This window comes from Thunnus thynnus, chromosome 20 (genome assembly GCF_963924715.1).
Source record: "Thunnus thynnus chromosome 20, fThuThy2.1, whole genome shotgun sequence".
Lineage (NCBI taxonomy): Eukaryota > Metazoa > Chordata > Actinopteri > Scombriformes > Scombridae > Thunnus > Thunnus thynnus.
The window spans coordinates 4,969,068-4,993,684 of record NC_089536.1 but is presented as its reverse complement, the minus strand read 5'-3'; the positions used below and the strand labels follow the sequence as shown (position 1 = coordinate 4,993,684).

The 24,617-nt window shown below is 37.6% G+C and overlaps 2 protein-coding genes across 2 annotated transcripts; one reads left to right on the top strand and one right to left on the bottom strand.

Annotated features, from left to right (window-relative positions):
• Positions 1-1,029: 1,029 nt before the first annotated feature.
• On the bottom strand, positions 1,030-6,820 carry LOC137172231 (receptor activity-modifying protein 3-like). Its single transcript, XM_067576532.1, has 5 exons — positions 6,612-6,820; positions 6,246-6,338; positions 5,759-5,860; positions 5,236-5,389; positions 1,030-2,791 (listed from the first exon to the last, which is right to left on the bottom strand). The coding sequence occupies exons 1-5, from the start codon at positions 6,724-6,726 to the stop codon at positions 2,545-2,547; spliced, it is 711 nt and encodes a 236-aa protein (XP_067432633.1). The 5' UTR covers positions 6,727-6,820; the 3' UTR covers positions 1,030-2,544.
• Positions 6,821-21,865: 15,045 nt separating this feature from the next.
• Positions 21,866-24,075, top strand: ccr10 (chemokine (C-C motif) receptor 10). The gene has a single exon (XM_067576091.1). It carries the CDS (start codon positions 21,869-21,871, stop codon positions 23,003-23,005), a length of 1,137 nt encoding a protein of 378 aa, XP_067432192.1. The 5' UTR covers positions 21,866-21,868; the 3' UTR covers positions 23,006-24,075.
• The last annotated feature ends 542 nt before the right edge of the window (positions 24,076-24,617 follow it).

Below are 24,617 nucleotides of genomic sequence, written 5' to 3'. Positions count from 1 at the left end.
CCCACGGAGGGTTTGGTATAGAGTATAATACTGAGAATATAAATCCCTCATCGTTGTGGTTAGGAGAACAGATGTTTACACCTCCCAGTAACTATGATATATCAGCCAGATGGATCTATAAAAGGTGTATTTTTGTTTTAGCTCGTAAACAGCTGCTCCTTGCGGTTTCAGATTCAAACTGATTTGGAACGAAATACATGCCCTACCCAACTCTCGTTCAAGTGACTATGATCTTTTAAGGTGTGTCTCCAATAGGAACACGCTATCCACCCCAAACGTTCAACGTGTGTTAATATATTGTTTCGTTTTACTGCTACGTTTAAGCCCTTACAGTTCCACGAGACAAACTTTACCACCTTCTCTTTTTCCATCTTCAGTGACACTTTGCAATCAGGTGTTTAATCTATCATCTTGTTCTAAAGAGATTATTTTATAGGTATAGCACAAAGGGGATTGACATCCACAAAAACAGTAAAAGCATAAAGATAAAAAAGACAATAATGAACTTTTCTAGAACTAAATATGCATCTTGGTCCCTTTGTACATAAACTGACCCTTCACAACACAGTTTTAACTTAAACTACTGAATTAAATCACAAATATTACCTTTAAATCACAGATAAACAAACAGTTTGTCCTCAGTGTGTTAAAAGTGTGCACAGCTAATACATTCTGTGTGACTCATCTGGTAATTATTGATTTATGCTGCTGCAGTTAATCTACCGATAAAGAAAGCACAGTCATCATAAGATAAGATATGACTTTATTGATCTGCAGGGGAGACATTCAGCACAAACACAGAGACCTACGTACAGATAAATTGAGAAAAAGTAACAAATAAATAAGTAAAAACATCAAATAACATGATAACACAAAATAAGAATAGAAATCTGGTGCAAATATGAGTAAAAAGAGGTATTTTTTTGAGAGGAAGTTTCTGTTGAGGGTCAGTAACGTCTGTTATAATTGCAACCAAGTTTCACTGTGGCACACAGGATGGAAAAATCCGTTTTGGTTGATCTGAAACTGGAGGGCTCATCGGGTGCGCGGCGTTGGGTGGTGTAGGTGTGAAGTAGGAAATTTTGATTTTGCGTTCGGTTAACCTGGATCAAGTTGTTCACCTCTTATTTACCTCGAGTGCATACAGAGGTTGAGCAGAGCTGCCGTTGGTTCGACTCAACGATCCCTCCTCTTCTTATCTTCAGCGTCTTTTACGACCCGGCAGGAAGCATCACACAGGGTCTTTGTGACAGAAGATCAGTCTGTGCTTCTTTACATGTGAGGACCCCAAACCTAACACCAACCTTAACCATCTTCATCAACAAATCTCACGTGCAGAGTATTGTGTGTGTAGATATCAATAAAAGGACCTCATTCACAGATGTAAAGAAAGAACTTTGAGACTGTGTCGGTATTATCAGCCTTTTAAACATGCTGTAATGTGAAATCAACACCACGCGGCATATTCCAGACTTTATTAACTAAAATCAGCAATTCACAATAATCATACAGTATCAATAAGTATTTTAATGAGGTGATTGAACCAGTCAGTCTCCAGTACATTTACAGTATATTCTATTCAGCAGGGACAATGACGTATTTCACCCTGTTTAGTCTCTTTTTCTCCAGCGTACTGTGATTTGAAAAGCTGTGTCTGTGATGTTCCAGTGAAAGGAAATAATGCTACAGTGTACAAAGACATGTTAGACAATAGAGTGCTTTTAACTTTATGGCAACAGTTTGTGTTTTTGTCTTTCTTGTTTCTAAATGTTAATGCCCCCTTTGCACAAAATCAGCTCCGTAAAGAACAAAGACCTGAATTTAACCACTGTTACATATAGCTGCAGATTAATGCCCATAGTTTTGAAATAAAATGTTGGACAATCACATACAGAGCCGAAGTCATGACGTCAAATCCTGTTTAGTCTCTGTTCCACAAGCTTCTGTAACTCAGTGTTCAATGAAATCTCTCAGTCAGCATTTCTGTCATCAGTTTACTTTGCATGTTCTAGAGGTTGAAACCTTTGTAATACTAATAAAATAAAACAATGCTTACAATTTTTTTTAGCATTCAAAATACGCCGACTCTCCCTTTGAGTCACCTTTGAGTTGAATTCAGCAGCTACGGTGTTGCCTGGCGCTTCTGCTCCATAGCAACATCAATCAGAAACACAGTTCAAATAATTGAAACTGGTGGTCATAATATAAAGATAAAGGATCGTTACATTAGCCTGGAGAGTCCTGTGTTTCTATGTTTAGTCATATTCTGGATATAGTTTAAAGAGAAAATTGAAATGAGAACACAGAATGAGGAAAAACACTGACAGTACAGAGCCAAAACTACATAAATATGTCATAATTTCTGAGTGTACTGTATTGAAACACATTCCTAATTGAGATTTAGTGAATTACATTTACAGTAGATTGGTAGTTTATGTCCTTATTTATATAACTATTTATATAGCGGTTTCTGGTGGATATTCTCGGATACGATATGTACTGTGAGTTTAGGTTTATTATGAGGTTTGCTGTAGCGGCTCCGGCTCAGTCTTGAAACTTACTTTTCCACACCACCAGATAAACCAGGACGGGGATGAGGCTGACAGGGATGAGAGTGAGGACGACCACCAGCCCGTGAGGTGCATCCTCGAAAAACAGCTCCTCTTTAGAACAGTTGCTGAAGTAGTACGAGTGGATTTGTATGAAGAAGTCTTGAATGTCATAGCTCGGGTAGTAGCAGCCGAGCATTCTGGACAGTGCCTCCACGCATAATGTCATACCATTGTACGGTCTGCAAAAAGATGGATAGATAATTGTGTCATGAAGAACACACTGAGGGAATTTAACAGTTTATAGAGATTAAACAGTTAGTTGATTAAAAGTTGATTGATTTGATAACCAAGTAATTTTATTTACTGCTGGATTAACCTCCTATGGGGCAAAGGTTTGTCGTTGGGCCCATATTGATGCCTTTTTTACAGAAAAAATGCCAAAAATTCACTGGTAGCAGCTTCTCAAATGTGAATATTTTCTAGTTTCCCCAGTTTTCCATGATAGTAAACTCAACATGTTTGGGTTTTTGACTGTTAGTCAGACAATACAAGTCGTCTGAATATATTAACTTGGACTTAAGGGAATAATGATCTGCATATTTCACTATTTTCTGACATTTTATACACTGAACAATCAATTGATTCTAAAAGAAAATAATTGATCATTTAAATAATTGTCATTTGCAACCTTACAGTGATGGATTATTTGTACCTTGACCTAAGTTTTGCTCAATTTGATAAAACGTGACTTTACAACAAATGACCTCGATGTAAACTAAAACAATGAATGTCTTCAAACTAGATTCTGAAACAGAGTCCGTCTTCAAGACCAGGACCAGAGGATGGAGGATGGAAAACCTGTCAAGAGTTGAATTTGTAACAAAACTTGCTTATTCCAGCCCATAAAATGTGAGGATTTGCTGTTTTTCTCGGTTTTATATCACTGTACAATGAATACACCTGGGGTATATTTTTACTCCCTTTTGACCAACTGATTAATCGATTAATTATGAAAATAACTGTCATTTAATCATTAAAATACATAGTTGACATGTTTCATAAATTTTAATTTACAGTATTCTGGGTTTCATCTGATATTTTCCCATATTTTGACATTAATATGGTTAAGCAAGGTAAGGTAACATCATTCACGTGATACTTTATGTGAAACCGGGTATGATTTCGTTGGAGGGGATTTTGTTTTTGTGAAACTGGATACCTCACTTTTGAAACAAAGCTCTTCAGTTGGACCATGAAGCAGCCCGAAAAGTGAGATGCACTCTAACTAAAACTGAGAGTGTTTGTGGTTAAACTACTTCCTGTTTGAACATTAACAGAGCAGAGATGATTGAAGCTATGGAAGGGTGGGTCGAAGGAAGCTGCCATCGGTCACATTTAAACCTGAAGTTTCTCGGCACAGATTTTAGAGTGCAGCCATCTGTAGAGCTCAGGCTTGATGATGGATATTTCCCAGTGCTGCTTACAATTATTATTGAGTTTAACATTCGACATTTCACATAAAATACTTTTGACATGGCTATTTAGAGGTTTACTGCTGATTAAAGGACAAAGCTGGTATTATACTGTATTAACACATCCCAATACCAACAATGTGTTAGACCATATCTCAATACTTCCTGACTTCTCTAACCTGTCTGTGGTACTCAGACCAGAGAAAATTTTTAAAAAAACAGTCACAAACACACATTTTTTCCAAAAAAAAAAAGCAACAGCTGGGCACTTGAGCACATGAGTAAATGGTTCATTTGGTGCTTTAGTGATCTCTTGTGGTCATGCAAATAATGACTGTTATGTCTATACTGCAAAGATGGAAGTGGCGTGATGTTACACTGCTGCAAAACGAAGAAAAAGACGGTTGGACATATAAAGTATGAGAGAAACACCGAAGATTGTGGTTTGCATTCTGTCTCCTACCAACGCTTTGGGGAGGCACAAAGGGGGCCAGTGGTCTTGTGGTAACAAGCCTGGACCCCCTTGTGGCTCGTCAAAAATGCAGCGGTGGTTTTTTTTCAGGAACTAAGGCAAAACATATAAAAACATTTAATACTTGACTTCTGTCCATTGGCTGCCAGTGGAATTAAATATAAAATTGTAGTTTTTACATATTAAACTTTACACAAGTAGCCTAAAACTGGAAATGTATAAAAGATTTCAAAAAGGAGAATTTATGGCAGAGCTGTTGTATCAGATTGCATTAGATTACACAGGTGTTCCTAATAAAGTGCTCAGTGAGTGTAAATAACCAACTGTAGTTAGTTAATTGTTAAGTATAATTATGCAGGATTCATTTTTCTTTGAGATGAGAATATGTGAGAAGTAATTACTCATTTCTCAATACTACTACTACTACTGGTATTACTACTACTAATTTTAGCATAAACTTAATTTATGTGGCCCTTTCAGTTAATCTGCTGATTATTTTCTAGATCTTTTCTCAACTGATCGTTTTGTCTGTAAAATTACTGAAAAATTACTGTTACATGTTCCCACAAAGGTCAAAGGTTACATCTTTACATGTCATGTTTTATCTGACCAACCGTCCAAAACCGAAAAATAATCAGTTTACTATCATGTATGACAAAGAAAAGCATTACATCATCGCATTTTAGAAGCTGAAACTAGCACTTTTTTTTTTTTTTTGGCATTTTTGCTTAAAAAATACCTGATGATATTCTCCAGGACACACCAGTCTTCTGTGCTGATTGTCAGCATTTTCTGGTGAAAATCTTCCCCACAAATTTGGCGAATGTATTTTATCAGTTCTCCCTCATGGCACTCCCTCATGGGAAACATCTTTTCCTGGTCCTGGAAACTCTCTGCAGCGTAACAACAAAACACTTCTGACGAACATCGACTAGGGACACAACACCAGTAACACATACACCAAGGCAGACAAATGTTGAGATATATTATTACATTATATTATTAACTTATATTATTATGCAGTGTCTTTGTTTGAATTTCCTCCAGTTTCATTAAACTGCCTACTTATAAAGTAACTCAGTAGAGCATGTTTCTTTATCTTGGTTCCTGCCCACACATGAAACTAAATTGCTGATCACTCGCCACAGAGTTTGGTAGTGTTTCAGCTTGTTAGTAAGCATTTATTCAAGTGCAGGAAATGTAACGACACTGATAAGAACGGGAGTTTCCTTTCCTCATGCAGAATAAGTAGAAAAACTCACCATCATCCTCTGTGATAACAGTTTGATTTTGCAGTTCATCCTCAATTGTCCTCAGCTTGTGTTTGTCCCAGCTGGATGTCCCATTTTCTGATTTAATCACACCTGCAGACGAATGTTTTATTTATCCACACACATACTGGTATTTCGACTGCTGCCATGTCAGAATCATACATTGATACCAATACGAGTGTAAGAACCACATATTTTGATAATCTATCATGACTGATTTGACTAAAGTCATTCCCTCTTCGTCTTCTGTGATAATAAATTGAATATTTTGGACTGTTGGTCAAACAAAACAGGCAATTTGAAGACGTCAACTTGGGTTCAGGGAAACTATGGTGGACATTTTCTACTATTCAACATTTTACTGACCAAAGATTCATCATTTAATAGAGAAAAAAATCTGCAGATTAATCAGTATTGAAAACAATTGTTGGTTTTAGCTCAGCTCGTATGCAAAAAGTGAAAAAACAAGAGGTCTTACTGTGATTCTTGGTGGATACACTGAATGTTTGGTTCACATCAACTTTGCTGAACTCTTCCTCTGTCCTGTTGGCTAATTGTGATTCAACAATACCTGCAAACACAGATTCAATACTATATATTATATTAAACATCACATGAACAGTTCCCGCATGTTTTAAAATACTGTCACACCAGCCTGTAAGACAAACATGTCTCCAGCCTTTTCCTCCATCAATCCCACACACGGGGAAAACAATAGACACTGGTGGAAACATGCAGTAAAGCCAAAAAAAACAGGAAATACCAATAGAGTAAAACATCATTCACTAACCTAAAACCCACAGAAAACACGAAATGAAATGTGTGTGTGAAGATGGATACATACCGATGATCAGAGCAGAGAAGAGCAGGTACAGGATCATGGTGGAGAGCGGTGAGGGGAGCAGCGGTAACCTGCGAGGCCGGTCGGTGACCTGAGGTGTCATTCTTAAGCTCAACATCTGAGAGCTGAGGGGGTTAAGGAAGAAGCCCAGCCCTCTTTATCTTAGCACAGCTGACCGGTGTGTGCGGGTATGTCCATGAGTATGTGAGTGTGTCACGCTGAAGCATGCTCGATAAATCCAGAGTGAGAGAGGGGCAGCGGATGAAGGAGGGATAATTATCTTATCAGGAGTTCATGTGTGAAGATTGAGATAAACAGGGAGGAATAAAAGTACTTGAGAAAAACATTTTATCTGTTTCACTTTTAATGTTTTACTTTACACCAATTAGCCTTATTTTATCTTAGAAAAGACTTTTAGGTCTGACAGCTGCTGAAAAGTTGCTGGTACTGAGGTGGAACCTGCCCCATAAACCTGCTCTATATTACTGAGCAGATTTTACTATTATTAGACAATATTTGTCTGAAACTTAAACCATTATAGAGAGACTGAAACTAGAGTATGTTGTGGTATTTTTGCTTAAACTGGGACATTTAGTACATTATCAAGGTAGTTGCTGATGCTAACAAAACTCTTATCAAACCATCTATTCTCATTCTTTTTATTAGCAAAAGCAATGGAAAACATAAATATAGAAGGTTCCTGTTATTATTTAACTGTCTCTGCTTAAAATGCTTGTAATCACAAGCAACAGATAAGATCAGCTGGAGCTAATTAACGTTAATTCTGTAACTGCTAAAACTTTGTCTGTTTTCTGCAGCTGGTGTCTGTATACAGACAAAGATTGTTTGTGAGTGAAGAAACAAAACTCTGTATGACTGTACTGGACGACTGTGTTGTTTTTTAAAGGCCCCTTTACTCTGTACCATATTTGGGCTGTCTGAGGCAAAAGCTGACAGTTGTGAGACAAACGTGGTGAAATCTTTGGTCATCGATCCAAAAAAGGTGCCTCTAGATCTCACTGTGCAGATTTGAGACCAAAACAGCCTGAGGCAAAATTCTGACCATGTCAGAAATTTAAGAGAATATGACATGAAATTATGCAGAATACACCAGCTGGCGTGACATTTCTTAAATTAGTATTACAGGGAAAACACACTCACTCTCCTTAAAACGGCACACAAAAACTAAAACAATGAAGGTGATGACATGTTTCCTCTGACCAAGAATTTATCACAGGCGTCTCTCGTTACACGATTGTCATCACACAGTCTAAAGGTGCCTTAACAGCGACCGACAGACTGAAAGAAATGATCAAGCTGATCACGTCATGACAAGTTAGATAACATCTGGGAAGCTGGAGCCAGAGAATGTTTTGGATTTTTCTTTATAAATGACTGAATTAATGAATTGGTTATCAAAGTATTTGCAGATCAGTTATATGCCGGTCGACTAAACAGTTAATCAACTAATTGTTGCACACATTTATGCTTAATCTCCAGTATGAAGTCCAGTATGCTTCCTCTTTGTGTCCACATGTTTTTTAATGTCCTAATATTAAACATTTTTGGAGTGAAGTGTGTGATGTTTTTCTGGTTTCTGGTAAGAGCACAAGAGCGTCAAATATGTGTTAATCCACAGCTTAAAATGGTCCCCCAAATGTACGGTGGCCAGTTGTTCTATGAAACGACTGAGCTTTTTAAAAAAAAATGTATTTGTGACCCATTTGTAAAAATATCTGTCTTCAGTAGTTGGGGCTGAGAGCCACAGGCAGGGTAGAGAAACCAGAGAGTATTAAGAGACTAACACATTGTTAGTTTTGGTCCTTTTTGTCAGATTTGTTGACAATAAGAAAATTATAGAATAACACCTGCCTTGACCTTTGTTTCCTCTGCTCGTTACTCATGGAGGGCACCTGTTTGTATAAGGTATAGGCCAGGTTTATGCACATTTCATGAGTCAAAGTACAACTTCATGTTTACCAGAGAAAGCTATGATTCCATCAGTATGTAGTAAATAAGGGGAAGTTCTGGTATGTTCTCACTTCTCTCCTGTGGGCAGACTGACATAAACACACAGTGATACATGTCTCCTAATTGGAGAGGGACTGTCCTGATGTTAGTGGTGAAGTGAGCGAAGGGGACCAGTTTCCTGCTGTTCTTCAGATAGACGGTGAAAAAGCTCTTAAGGGATTTCCTCCTTCATTTAGCGGCAGCAAAGGCGGCTGCCTGGACAGACGCAGGAGCTGATAGGCAGACCCTCAAAAACACATAAACAATATCTCAGTTGGCTCACAGAACACTCTGACATGTCTGCAGCTATAACCATGCAGACACAATAGCCTCTGAAACAGCCAAGTTGTCCTGTATTTTGTGCAAAAATGTGACAGAAAAGTAACACACACACACACACACACACACACAAACACACACACACCACTAAAAAGCAACAACTTCCTGTGCTTTGTGGTTTTTTAATGTACAGGATGTCAGAGACTTTTGTAATGCCTTCTGTCTACACCTTTGCCAGCAGAGGCAGGAAGCCATGTTCTGGTATTCAGGGGCTTACTGCATGTTGAAAGAATTTAGGAACATTGTTGGGATTACTGGGATGCCAGTAAAGGATGTATAATGATAAAGCCATGATGCTGTCTACTACACTGACTGCTGTTTCTGTATAAAGGAGATATAGTTGTCATGGACTCAGAGCTTTTGGACTCTGTGTTTTTGTTCTTTTTGTTTCCTGTGTTACACTCATAGACTGTAAAAAAAATATGGATGTAGCCACCATGGCGTCAGCCACTGGTTTCTGAAGAGCAGTTTTGAAGCTCAAAGTGAGCCACTCCGGCTGTCGCCATCTTGGCAGTGCCTGACTCTGCCTAACTCCCGGCTAATCCAAAATGGCAAAGAGGTGGAGCTGAGACGGCCGAATGACGCCTGGCTGCTGAAACAACTAGCGACCTGTTACTCAAAGCAGCCGCGTCCTTCATTATGCATAACTTTACAGCTTAATGAAATTTAAACAGGTGAGTTATACAGTTGTCATGACAGGGGAAATTAGCTATAGAGACCAACACTGTTTTTTTTTTTTACCAGGCTGTAAACATGTTTATTTCTGTTGTAAAGTTGGGCATTTTAACATGGGGGTCTATAGGGATTGACTTGCTTTTAGAGCCTCAAGTGGCCATTTGAGGAACTGTAGGTTTTGGCACTTCCATGTTACCTTAATTTTTCAGCCCCAGGGGTTGCTGCTTGGTTACACTTGGGGAAACACTTTGGGGCAGTGGTGGCCTAAAGGTTAGAGATGCGAGCTCGTGACCGGAGGGTAGCCGGTTCAATCCTCTGGACCTGCAGGATAAATCTGGGTGGGGAAAGTGAAGAAGCAGCTTGACCCTCCCTCATTACCACCACTGAGGTCCAAGGCCCTAAACCCCAACTGCTCCAGTGGAGCTGCTCAGTGGCCAGCAGATCAGACTGTGGTTATATTGGGTAGCTTCCGCAACCAGGGTTGAAAAAGAGAGCATTACTCTCAGTGAAGTTTCCCTGAATATATAAAGGTTAAACACTTCTGTGCAGTTCTGTCCTTTTGATCATATGGTTTTGCTTGTTCATATGATTTGGGTTGTGTCTTTAAAGGACTGTCTGGCATAATAATTTAGCTTATAGTGTTGTGTAATTAAGTTTATATTCATGTATATTCTTGGAGTGGTTTATGTATGTTGGTTTGTTATTAAGAGGTTCTGTGTTTTCTGCTGTGTTATAAATTAATCACCAACTATTTTGATAATTGATTAATCATTTTGAGTCATATTTTAAGAAAAAATGTTCAAATTCTCTGATTCCAGCTTCTCAAGTGTGAATGTTTTCTGGTTTCTTTAGTCCTCTATGATATTAAACAAAATACTTTTGTGTTATGAACTGTTGGTCGGGACAAAGAAGACATTTGAAGATGTCACCTTGTGCTTTTGGAAACAGTGATCAACATGTTTCACCATTTTCTGACATTTTATGGACCAAACAACAAATCGCTTAATCGACAAAGTAACTGACAGGTCAGTCGATAAAATAAGTTAGATTGTTGCAGCCCTAAATACAAGAGTGACAATGAATTCTTACAGTAAGTTGTTGTTATATTTCCTAATCGCAATCAACCAAGCCAATCAGTCCCTGAACTGTTCACATAGAAATGTCAGTTTTGCATTTCTACACAAGTAAGACCTCGACGTCGTAAAATTCCCAATTTTGTTTGTTTTAAGAATTTAGGACAGACACTGTTCTTTGTCTTGAAACTTCCTTTATTATGCTTTTTAGTGTTAGACATGTGATTAAATCCAGTAATCTCATTTCCAGTTAGAATAAAATCAATTACAATTTTACAAACACATTTCCTCCACTGCTCCTGCCAGAGAAAGACTGTAGGAGACTTGAGAGACAGGCTGATTTATAACACACGGATGAAAGAACAAAAACCAAAATTACTTACTCCACTGCAAACGCAGATGTGACATACTAAGAAAGAAAGCTTCCTTAAAGGACCAGTGTGTAGGATTTAGTGGCATCTAGTGGTGAGGTCGCAGATTGCAACCAGCTGAATATCCCTCCTCCTCCCCCTCCAAGCATGTGGGAGAACCTACGGTGACCACAAAACTCACAAAAAACGCTGGAGGCCCTCTCTACAGCCAGTGTTTGGTTTGTCCATTCTGGGCTACTGTAGAAACATGGCAGTGCAACATGGTGGTCTCCATGAAAGAGGACCCACTTCCCATGTAGATATAAAGGGCTCATTCTAAGGTAACAAAAACACAACAAATCTTATTTACAGGTGATTATACAGTAATTAAAACATACTTATGAATATTATATTCCATTTCTACCACATCCGTTCCACTAGAAGCCACTAAATTCTACACACTGGACCATTAAATAGATTGCAAGCATTTGAAACTACAAGAAAAAAGACAATACAGTGTGACAGAATTATAAAATATGACTGAATATAAATATCATAATATTACAATTTTGTAAGTATTTCAGTATGTAGGTTGAATTACGAGGCCTGTGTAGGTAAGTATATATATATATATACATATATATTTATATACATATAATATTTACGTACATACATATATATACATATATGTTGTCTGTGTGTGTGTGTGTGTGTGTGTGTGTGTGTATATCGCCCACTCCACAAGATCTCAAAATTCACACACTTTGTTTTCTCACTTTCTCTGCCTAAACACAAACTACCTGCCTCTCGTCACACTTTCAGTATCTCTTGTTTCGCAATCACACATTAGGACATGTGTAAGAGGCTCAACCTCACTGCAAAGTTTCTTTCTGATGAAGAATACATGTTGTAAAACCTTGTCTCGTCTGGTCTCACCTGTTGGTTTTACGTTCATTTGCCACATTTGTAAACGCCCGTAATGCTCTGAACAAGCTGTCCTGAAGAAAAACGGCTCCTGTAAGAAAGATTTTATTTGTTTTAAATTTCAGAAATAAAATAAACTATAATGAATCTGTTATAACTGTGTCCCTTTACCTACATTACACATGACATCTTAGAAAAAGCCTCTGTCAACTTTCCAGCAACAGACAGAATCTGTCGTGTTCAATCACCTAATTACTGTTTTTTAAAAAATTTGTTTTGTAATATGCAAGACTTTAAGTTTGATGAGTAACAAAAATGGTTTTGTTTTTAAACTTTACTTTTACTTAAAAAAAAAAATTACAATGATCCTTGCACATATAGTTTTATTTAAGCAACAATTATGGTAAATAATTGGTACTATGGTACATAAAACAACAATTATGGTAAATAATTGGTACTATGGTACATAAAACAACAATTATGGTAAATAATTGGTACTATGGTACATAAAACAACAATTATGGTACATAATTGTTATTACATTACTCTCTACATTACAATGCTAAATAAAAAAATCAGCAAAGGATTATGATATAACTCACTATGAATATTTTGAAAATTAATATTTTATTCTAAGAAATAAAAAACTAAATGAATAATATATGACCCTCTCTTGAATATTATCAGTTATACTGATTGTATAAAGGGAATGTAAATGCAAAGCAGTTTTATTCATATAGCTCAATTCATTCATACATAAAGCAACAAGTAACTTGTACAGAAGAATATACAATAAATAAAATACAAGGAACAGAGACAAAGAGAAAAAGAAGAAGAACAAACAAACAACTGACAAACGGTGCATCTACCTCACACACACGTGCATACAAGTAAGTGATTATAAACCTGAGAAAATAGAAACGCTGTCAGGTGCTTTTGAATATAGACACAGTGGTGACTGATCTCACGTCATCAGGTAGTTTCCAGAGAACGAGCGCTGCAACTAATGAGCCCTAACGTCCTCAAGTGTATTAATGTGTCAAACCGACAGTCCAAAACCCCAAAATATTCCATTTACACTGATGTAACATCAAGAAAAGCAACAAATTCTCATATTTGAGAGCTTTGAACCAGAAATTTTTTTTGCACTTTTGCTTTAAAAATTACTACTAATAATTTTCTGTCAGTCAGAATGATCAGTTAATCAAGTAATCCTTGCAGCTCTGCAGAGAACAGGACCAAAGTAACTAAAAGCATCCTCACCAGATCTGGATCTTTTTTGAGGCACAGATAGAAAACCAGCACCTAAAGTCAGCGAGCAGGCCAGAAGTGAACTGGGAAGACAAACCATTGAATGCTGTGTTTTACTGGGAGCCACTTAAGTGATTAAAGTAGTGGAGTATATATGTTCAGCCCTGTAATAGCTCATTAAAGAACCATTACCTTTCCATATTTCAAAATTTTACATATCAATACTTAAACTGTTGATACTTACCACTACTACTTATAATAATATAATAATAATGGTAAATTTGTATTATACCACATAATAATATATTATATAATAAATTACAAATCTGTTAAACATACAGTAGTAGTATGTTAAAAGGTATGTCAGAATGTACTAAATGGTCAAAATATGAAGAGCAAAATTGAATTCATTAATTAGAATTGCACAAAAATGTCAAAAAACAGGAAACATAAAAAAACTAAAAATATGAAACTGACTAAAAAAGACAATTCAAACTACGGTGACACTTACAGAACTGTGCATTTTGAAAGAAATGTCTTTTGTTTGATCGGTGTTTTGGGTTTTTTTTGCTTTTTTTTTTTTCAAACATATTTAAAAGACGATTCAGATTTTTGGGGCTCGAGCTTTGACACTTTTTTGGAGTTTTTGGAATTGAAAGGTAAATGCCAAAGTCTAACAACTTAAATAACTAACTTTATACATGTTAGTTGTAATTAATAGTGTTATTAATGGTTAACAAATCATTTTTAATGATTTATACCCCTTTTAACAACTTAAGAACACAAATTCAGATTTAATGTATGATCGTAGTGCAATAACCCTTTGAATCTATAGCTGTCTTATTATGATCCAAAAGTGATTAATGGCCTTTGAGCCATCTGTAAAGCATTGATGAATTATTTACTGACCTTTAACCTTTAAAAACACATTATTTACAACTATTTAAACCTTTTATAAAATAAGCATCTTAATGTGAACAGAATATATTTAAGATGAGTTCACTGTATGTCATTAAGGTGTTTGTGAAATAGATATCTACAAAATCCAGTGTTTTTTAAGTAATTCATTTTTAAAAACAAAGTAGATCACTCTAATAAGACAAGCTAGATGTGAGTAAGAGGAACCATCTTGTCAGTAGCTGTCATGCCAAGGAGCCAATCACTATTTTACTTGAACATGTGTTCACAGGTTGAATAGCAGGTCACCAGTTTCACATAAGTTTGCTAAAACCACATATATAAACAAGTATGTAGGGTAGAAATCATAGGTTAACAAAACCACACTGTGGATAAAGAATTGTCAACACCTCAGCCCAGCTTTCAATCTGCCAAACAGTTCCCATCAACAGAATCAGTTTACATCGTCCCATTGTTCATTTTTCTCATGCTCTGATGTGAAACATTGTGGTTTGATGCTCACCATCGTCGCTGCAGTGATCAGACTGCACGTTTGCAAAATAGTGCAACTGGGCTAATCAGACATTAACCCCCACTTTCACCGCGCTTATCTAATTATAAAGCAAGCAATCTCTGTCTGGCTGTCTGTCTGTCTGTCTGTATGTATGTCCGACCTTTGCATATCTCGAGAATCGCTCATCCGATCTGCTTCATACCAGGTGGAAGCATTGCTGGGGACTCAAGGAAACGAAATGTGAATTTGTTTGGATGAGTGGTTTTCGAGACATATATAAAAATACCTCATAAACAATTGCAGTCTGCTTCGTCTTCTGCCTGTGGCGTCAATGACCTGAAATACAGACAGTGCCACTCTGCCATTACAACCCACATTGTGGTCAGAGGTGGGATTAAATCCATAATGTTAATGACTTGAAAAAGTTAAAGAGACTTAAGCTCTACTGTTGAAATGTCTACTGTGAACGAAAGTTGGCATATACATTCAAGACTAACTGCAGGATGTCTCAGACACGTTTTCAATGGCACTGCAGTTCAACTAATTAAAAAGCCAGTAATCTCTGTCTGTCTCTCTGTATGTTTGTCCTTTGCGTATCTCGAGAACCGTTCATCTGATTTGCTTCACACTTGGCCGGTGTATTGCTGGGAACCCAAGAATGTGCAGTGTCGAATTTGGTGCAATTTGGACACTCATGGACGACATGTTTAATATTAATAAACTATGAATAAACAAGCGAACAGCGAGCCGCTCAGCTCTGTGTCTGAGTGCAGCGGGGACTGTTTGACATAAACACCGAGTGTGATAAAGACACATGCCATGCTCAGTTAAACTGCCTGAGAGTGAAGAACCAGCACACACAGGAGAAAAAAACAGAAGCAGAGGCAGTAAAACTAGCCAAAAGGAACACAGACACGTTTGATTGGCAGCTGAATCGACCAATTGAAGGCCATAAACTGCTACTATGGTTCAACCTCAGTTTAGTCTCACTGGTGAAGTTTCTGTCTGGATTTAAACCATTTAATTTATTAATTCCTTATCATTTTAATTGATACATTTGTCAATTGATATACATACATATGTGGTTCTTGATAAATAATAAGCAATCGGCCTGTTCCGAACAGGCCCTTTTTGAACACTAGTTTATTAATAGTGGGTTGTCCCCCCAACCCACTATTACCAAGAACTGTATGATTCCTTTCATCTTTGTATACATTTTTGTTATAAATAAAATGCAACATTGTGCTACAATCATTGTAGATATGTCTGGGGCTTTTGAACACAAATTTTGGTAATTAAGAGGTTTTCCATTGGTTTTTGTGAGTATGCTTACATATTAGTCAGGTCAAATATTTCTGCTAGAGTTCAGATTGTTGCTGCCAATAGTTTCAAATCAAGTCAGCAGATGGTCGATAAAGGTGTCCCACAAGGATCAGTATTGGGCCCCCTGCTTTTTACTCTATAATAATATAATAATATTTATTTTCATTGCAATTTCCATTTTAATGTTGACAATACCATCGTGCATGCCATCGGCAAACCGGGCCTTCTCCAGATTACAGTGTGCTTTTGACAACCTACAGATCTCTCCTGATAATTTAAAGCTTGTTTTAAATTACTAAAAGACAAAATGCATGCAAAAGCTCAGATGTTCCCGCTCCAATCCATGCTCTCACAGGAAATATAACAATATAATACACAGGAAATAAAATGAAATTAGTGCTGCATTATATATGCTTAGGAATGCTTAGTTCTACAAAACTCACACTGAAAATCTCGCTGAAGAATACATACATGCAATATATACAATCCACCATACTATCTACACTGGATTATGGAGATATACTGCATTCTCAGGTGGCATCACTGCCATTTAACCATTGACCGCCATTTTATCACAGTGCCCTGCGATTCATCACATGAGACAGATATGGTCCTTACAAGATGGTTGTCACTGACATCTAGAAAGCATCAGCGTACTTGCCTTTTCATTGATAAGTACATATTTAACAACCTTTACTGAGTTCTAAGTGAAAAAACAACGATAACACCAGAAAGTTCCTCATATCAGTTCTGAACTGGAGAAGACGTACTTTGCACTTTACTACAAAACAGATAAACTGAAATTAGATGATCATTATTCGGAGGGACTTGTCTTTATGTGTGATGACTGCTGTAACTTTATGACTGACTTGTCTTGGTTTGATGTTTCTATGTAATTTGTTGTCAGGTCTCTCTTGTAAAAAAATATCTTAATCTCAATAATACTTCCTAACTTGGTAATGCACGCCTTCTCAGGCTATGGCTCTGCTGGAGGCGTTAGGTTTTTCGGTTAGACCCTCATGTGGCTAGATTACTCCACAAACAACCATAACCTCAAAGGAGGTCAGGCAAAGGTTGTGAGTTGGATTTGCACGAGTCAGTTACACCCAAATGTGTGTTTGCACATTTTGCCCGCCTGTTGAACCTACAGCTTGATGCCAGTGCATTTCACTGAGTTTATCAAGACAAAGATTGGATTTGTCAAAAAAGAAAATATTGGCAAATATACAGTATGTCAAAAATGCGATGAATTTAAAAATGTACATATTTAATAGAGAATATCTATGTGCAGTTAGAGTGGCAGATATATGCAGTGATGGTGATATATAACTGTCTGTTGGCTGGAGGGAACATTTTGCAGGATGCAGCTGAACCTTTTCTTTTTTGAATTAATAGGTGTGAGATTACATATCACCCACAGAGTATGTCTCAGGAAAATGAAAGAGCCAAATCTGGAGCAGCAAAGTTTCAGATTCTTGAGTGACTTCACACGGGTATGGCAAGGTCAGCAAAGCATAGAGCTAATTTCATTGGCTGGAGGAGGTTTAGGTTGAGCTTGCAGGCTTTTTTGTTTTCTTAGAGTGCCAGCTTCTCAGGTCTCTACTACAGACACAGGAGGACAACTTGTGACATGTTTAACACCTCAAACAGCACTGGTAAGGTCATTTCAGAAAATCTGGGCAGTTATATAATATAATTTAAGATTTTAAAAATGTCAGATATGATTTGAATGTTTCTAGATTAGGAGATATACTGAGTATGATATGGAGTACAATAAAGTCTGCATACGTGTTGAAATTAAAAATAAATAAATAAATTAATTAATTAAATAAAATAGAAAATATATATATTGTATAAATAGAAAAATTCAAAAACTGAGCTAATTTTCCTTAAATTAATCATGTTTTATACCTTTTTATAACCATGACTGAGCTTACATGTACCTCTACATTCATATGCATTTGCACATATTTAATTGACTATTATAACATAAATAACTGATTATAAGTTATGGCATTTGTGCTTCGCACAAACTGTCTGGCAGTGTGTTGTAGATCATCACAAATCAAAGCCCACATGTGACTCATAATCATATGATTTGTGTTATATTATGCAACTATCCTTTCAGCTGCCTGAGTGCCACACTTACAAATTCTTTATACATTTGTCAAAATTCTTTCAATTTATTTCAAATTATAGTGTCAAGTAACGACTGTAAATTGCAAAGTGTACAACCTGGGATTTGCAGACTTTGAATGTTGACAGAAAATAAAATAATGAAATTTCTTTGACATTCTGTAGAGAATAAATCTCAAACTTTCAGACATAACACATTATATTTTTTCTGACTACTGTCACTAAACAAAAGCCTCATCTGGCATAAAGCCATGTGTGTCACAAGAAAAAAGAAATATTGTCATTATGCTGTGATGGCATGTGACACAGATCCCACATACCAACAACCTGACATGACTGAAATCTATAACTGCTGCCTACTCAAACTGTAAAAATACAAGTGTGGTTGCTCAGGAGGATCTCATTTTCAACTTGGTTGTAACTGAGTTAATATTTCCTGGTACAGTGATGTAAAGTGCTGTGTAGTTTTTAATAAATAATATGGAATGGGAAATATGCAGAACTGTGGGCTGTGATAACTCATTAAATGCACTAAATGTAATAAATGCTAATTGATTAATAACTAATATTTTTTTTTAAAAAGGGTATCAGATGTAGGTCTTTTCAAGAGAGACCTGAGAACAAATAACATTTGCAACTCTTAATATTCTTAAAAACAGCCAGACTGCCTGCATACAAGAAACAATAACAGCCTAACAAATACAAAGTCAGACAACCAACATTAAATTTTAAAAAAAAATAATTAATGGTAACAATCAAAAGAGTTAGAAATCTGTCTTTAAGTTTTTTCTTGCCGCTGTCGACAAGTGCTCGTTCATGGGGGGATGTTGGGAAAATTAAAGAGTACAGTCTAGACCTGTTCTATGTGGAAAGTGCCCTGAGACAACTTCTGGTGTGATTTGGCACTATATAAATAAAATTGAATGGAATTAAATTGATAATAAAGTTTAAAAATCTACATACAGAGCTGTTCGCAGGTTATTCCATTTAAAAAAGTGCACAATAGCCGCATCCAGTCTTGACATGATTAGGAATATCAAATGTAAAGTAATGATTTAACGTTGAAATGTGCAGGCCTAGTAGTTTGGGAACGTTGAAAGCTTTTAATATGCAGTAAATATCATGAGATGTGTATACTGTCTTGTAAGTAATTATAGTGATCTGATATTGCAATACAGAGAGCAATTGGTTGTGAAACTTGGTGTTAGTGATAAAAGCGATAATAATAGACTTAACAACTTGAGTGAAGATGGGAGGGTGTGAAAGTATGCCTTGGGCTCTATTTTCGAAAATAGAGCCCAATGTTTTTATGGTCAAGAGCAAATATAACAGTAGACTAAGTAATAGTTTTACAACTATCAAAAGACAGAAAATATTTTGAGTAAGTATTTTGAGGTTAAATGCTGAATCTTGAATGACAGTCTTCGTGCCGTACTCCGCCGCCCGTTTCTTTTGAAGTTTGAAGTCCGGTTTGACTAAGTTATGAATCCGAGAAGAAGGGGTGCGATTTGTGACAATTTAAATTTTCACGATAGTCAGAGATATATGTGGAGAAGACCATATATTTTATCTTTCTCTATTTCGGAAGAGTGTGTGATGGAAATCATCAAAGGCACACGGAAGATGAGTCAGAGCCTGAGAAGGCGTAGAGGCAGCCGCGTAAAAGACATTGTCATCAACATAATAATGGACATTAAAATACATAGTCTTAGTTATTTTAGTTTGTAATGCTTATTTGCAATTGTTCAAATAATAGTGGACCAATAATAGATCCTTGTGGCACTCCTTTACTGATCATAAGAGAGCGAGGTTTAAGTTTTGAGAGGCCGGTTGAGAAAGTGCTGCTATGCTAGGAGATGGTATCATATTTTACGCAAACTGCAGCTGCAACATGCAAGGTGCAGAGTTGTGAACTAATTGAAGATTCTGGTAGTTTTTGTTGAAATTTCACTGTAAAAATATTGCCTTGTTGTAACTCGTAATGCACATAAAGCAGCTTTTCAGTGTAACTATAACATGAAAACTTTTTGGTAGTTTGGGTTGTGGCTCATTAGAAATCATAAACCAACTATCACTCGAATATATATTCTCTGTGAGGAGACATGTCCTTCAGCTGCCTGAACAATAAACCAACAAATCTCCCACCTTTTTTTGGTTAAATTTGTTAATTTTCAACTTTATTGTTTGACTGTGTAAAGCGGCATAGTGTACATTGAAATGAACACAACCTGTATAATATGGCTTTCATTTTGGAGTCTACATGGAACTGCAAACTAAATTACTGCAGATCATTTCTGTTCATTACTGCACTTAGACTAAAACATTACAATCACACTTAATCACAATTACTCTCACACCTCGCTGTTTGTCCAGAACATCAATTTCAAAGATGTAAGTTTTACAGCTCTCAGACATACTACGCTGCTCTGCTCATGAGACTTTCTAGACTGTTGTTCCTCTTACCTTTAAGGGAAACTCCTTAATGTCTGTATCCAACATTAAATAAAGAAGTTAGAGAGGAATTTAAAAGCATATGAGAAGGAAGGAGCATAATTTAATATTGTGAGTAGTCACAGCAGTAACAGAGTAACACAGTGAAAGATGAAATGATAAAGGATGATTGTGGAAACTGCCTATAAGAGCTGTTAGCACGCGACAGTGACTGATCTGTAGACCTTCTCGGTACCCACGACTTCCCTTGTGCCAACGACCTGGTGCCAGTGTCACGCAACCTGGTGCAAAATGACTAAAATATCACAGGTGCTCACTCAGACTGAGGAACATAACTGCGGGTTTGTCACTTTCAACCTGATTGTAGAAGAGTAAGTATTTCCTGATATAATGATGTGAAGTACAGTATTCTGCTCTAAATCAACCCAGAGTGCACAACATGTTTTGGAGCAATAACTGGTTCTCACCCAAGTTAGTCTGCCTATGCCATTTTCCAGAATGACTCAGAATATTCTCAGCATAACATCTAATACACGCTACAGAAACTCTTAACATGCAAACTAGGCTTCATTTGGCCCGAACTGACTACATTTAATGACAATAAGTTGTAAACTGATTAAAAAACATGCCATGCAGTATGTGCAGTATGAAAATTGAGTTTTAATCAACTGTTTATTTCAGGTAGACTGCATCACATGTTTCTCCTTTAAATGTACTAGAAAGTTTAAAAAACTAATCTGAACACACTCATTATACAAATTATTAGAGAATTATTGGATTGGAAGCTTCAGCCATCCAAATGAGTCAAATCAAGTAGATATCTTTCATTATTACAGTCTTTTTAATGCCAAAGTCCCTCTTTTTGTTACTATACTTCCACCGCAGCTCAACAGGGAAACGCTGTCTGAGGAAACACAAAGAGGGAATTTCATGCTAAAAAGACTGTAAATGGATCAGATATCCACTTGATATGACTAACTCAGACAGTGCGTGTCATCGCATGATGGGGACACAGTCATTTTGTGTGCACACAAAATGACTGTGACTGTGTGTTGAAAGCACTTAATGACACACTGTGGCTTTTGGGCCCCCATCACTCACACTGAAAGCACATTTGAAGGGGATCTTTTAATTGTTATTATGAACAGGAGGAATGATTGCAGTGAGGAAAACCTCTTTCAGTGTTTATATGGACATCTGACTGTTGTTTTGAGACAGACCTGTCCTTTAACACTGACCTTAGCTGTAACATTATAATTTTTCCTGGACTCACAAAATGTACGCTCACTTGTTTACACATAAAACTGACTGGTCTTCATGTATTCTCCACCAGCAATGGGTTCCAGCTACCAGGGCAACGTTGATTACGATGACTACCCAAACTACCCAAACTACTCAAACTACTCAAGTAACATCACAGACCTCAGTGATTACTACCACACTTCTGACTGGTGTGAGGCTGGTGAGCAGGAGTTCACCATCAAAATGTTCCAGACCTGTGTTTTCTGCCTGATCTTCCTGCTGGGTGTGATGGGAAACTGCCTGGTGATCGCCACCTTCGCTCTCTACCGCCGCCTCAGGCTTCGCTCCATGACCGATGTCTTCCTGTTCCACCTGGCGCTGGCTGACCTCCTCTTGCTCCTCACGCTCCCATTACAGGCGGTGGACACTAACCTGGGTTGGATCTTCTCCACTCCCCTCTGCAAGGCCACGCGTGCATGCTATGCTATCAACACATATAGTGGACTGCTGCTGCTGGCCTGCATCAGTGTTGACCGCTACATGGTGGTGGCACAAGCCCAAGTGATGCTTAGGCTGCGCAGCCAGATCTTGACAGCGGGGAAGATCTCTGCTGTAGGTGTGTGGTTTGTTGCAGTGCTCCTCAGCCTGCCTGAAATCCTCTTCTCAGGGGTTTCGGTATCAGGAATTAATGCATACTGTGGCATGCTAGCGCCTAGAAATGTCAAAATGGCCACCAATGGCACCATCATTGCTGTCTTCTGCCTGTCCTTCCTAGTGATGGCGACATGCTACTCTTTGATCGCTCAAGTGCTGTGGGAAGGAAATGCACATCGGCGGGGGAAGCAGTGGCATCGGCAGCGTACTTTGAAGCTGATGGTGGCTCTGGTGCTGATATTTCTGATCTTCCAGTTGCCGTACACCGTGGTGCTGTCACGTAAAATGGCGGGGCAGTTCTGTGGCCTCCTGTTGGAGTACATCACCTGCACCTTGGCGTACACCCGTTGTTGCCTTAACCCAATCCTGTACGCCCTGGTAGGTGTGCGCTTCAGGAACGACGTGCTGAGGCTCATCCATGATTCAGGCTGCCCCTGTGAGCGGCATCTGGTACCACAAACTGTGAGCTCCACCTCCATCTCCCCCTCCTCACCTGCGCTCACCATGCTCTCAGCCTGCTCGCCGACATTCCCCAACACTCCAGCCTTTGCTTTCTAAAGAGAAATTATACGTTTTGTTTTGTTTTTTTTACAAAATGGTACAAACACATACATTAAAATCAGACTCATGCAAATCAAATCAATCAAATAGTGCATAAAATGGTGCAAAGAATGCACAGAGTGCTGAGATAAATACTGAATGGTTAAATTCATTATACAATATATGTAGGTGGTTGTGTACAGTACATATAGCCTGTTCAAATATACAGTCATGAGTGAAATGTATTGCACATTTTGTATTTTAAACTAAATAAATATGTATGATTTGTAGGTGCAGTTGGTATTTTAGTGTCATCGCACGGTGACACAGTGAGTTAACTGTTCATTAGTGTGACAGCGAGGGTGAAGAAAGTGTTCCTGTGTCCGGTGGTTTTGGTGTAAAGTGCTCTGTAACGCCTACCAGAGAGGAGAAGTTGGAATAGGTAATGTCCAGGGTGTGAGAGGTCTGCCTGTTTCCTGACTCTGGAGGTGTACAGGTCCTGGTCTGCACTGTTAATCTTTTCTACAGACCTGACTGTCCGTTGTAGTCTCTTCCTGTCCTGTTTGGTGGCCGACCCAAACCAGAAAGTGATAGACATGCAGAAAACAGACTCCGTGACTGCAGTGTACAACTGGATCAGCAGCTCCGGAGGCAGGTTGAACTTCCTGAGTTAGGCAGGATGTAAATCCTCTGCTTGGCCTTTTTGATGATTGTATAGATGTTGGACTCCTACATACTGCAGCTGTCTTGATTTAGCTGTGTAGAGCTGTTTTCTTTTTTTTCATATGGTTAAAAAAAGAGTCTGATTCTGGTCTTTCTGATGGAATAAGTACATTTACCTTCAGCAAAGGCTAGCCATGGCCATCTTCCTTGCTGGCTTTAAATAAACATAGTTCTCTTGCTTTAGCTGTCAAGGTAGAAATGATACATTTTTATAATATTTTCTTTTTTTTAAAAATGGTAAAACAAAATGTCAAAAAGTCAGAATGTGATCTTTACTCAGTTTTGAATAAATATGTTGTTGCTGCATTTTTGGCTTTGTAGGATGGTGTGGTTCTCATGTTGTTTCTCTTGTTGTCAAAATTAATGTTGTGGTGAAAATCTTGACAATAAAATCATTTAACCTTAGTGTGCAGTCATCCTCTTTTCACATGTTTTGGCTTAAATCAGGAAATATCAGAGCAAACAAAATGTAAACTTGCAGTAGTTGTCAGTTTTTTTTAATACTTATTGCTATTGACACACTAGCAGATCCTCAAAAAGTCTTGAGGTTTGATACCCATCTCGAGTTATGGTCAGTCACAATGCCAACGGAGCCAAAAATAGTCACATAGGCAGTATGTGGTCACACTCTGGCAAGTCCAGGGTGGTTTTGAACAATCAGATGACAAAAAGCAGATGGTCAAGTCAAGAGTCCCTTCAGCTTTTGACGCATCTCAGCTTTTCGCAACTCTAACCACAACCTCATATGTGGTCATGAAGACAGCAGCACTATATGTTTATTTCACGGAACTGAGAGTTTATAGAAATATTTCACACTTTGACAACTTTGATAAGGGGCTGAGAGGCTCAGAGTTAGAGTAGATAGTATAGTTGAAGTACATATCTTTAATTGGATACTACTTTATTT

What these genes read in the sequence shown, in the direction of transcription:
- LOC137172231 (XM_067576532.1), bottom strand. Translation starts at nt 6,726, where the DNA reads ATGTTGAGCTTAAGAATGACACCTCAGGTCACCGACCGGCCTCGCAGG. An exon ending in CTTCTCTGCTCTGATCATCG is followed by an intron (nt 6,339 to 6,611) that starts GTATGTATCCAT and finishes CTGTGTTTGCAG; the next exon opens with GTATTGTTGAATCACAATTA. An exon ending in TGTATCCACCAAGAATCACA is followed by an intron (nt 5,861 to 6,245) that starts GTAAGACCTCTT and finishes ATTCGTCTGCAG; the next exon opens with GTGTGATTAAATCAGAAAAT.
- ccr10 (XM_067576091.1), top strand. Translation starts at nt 21,869, where the DNA reads ATGTATTCTCCACCAGCAATGGGTTCCAGCTACCAGGGCAACGTTGAT.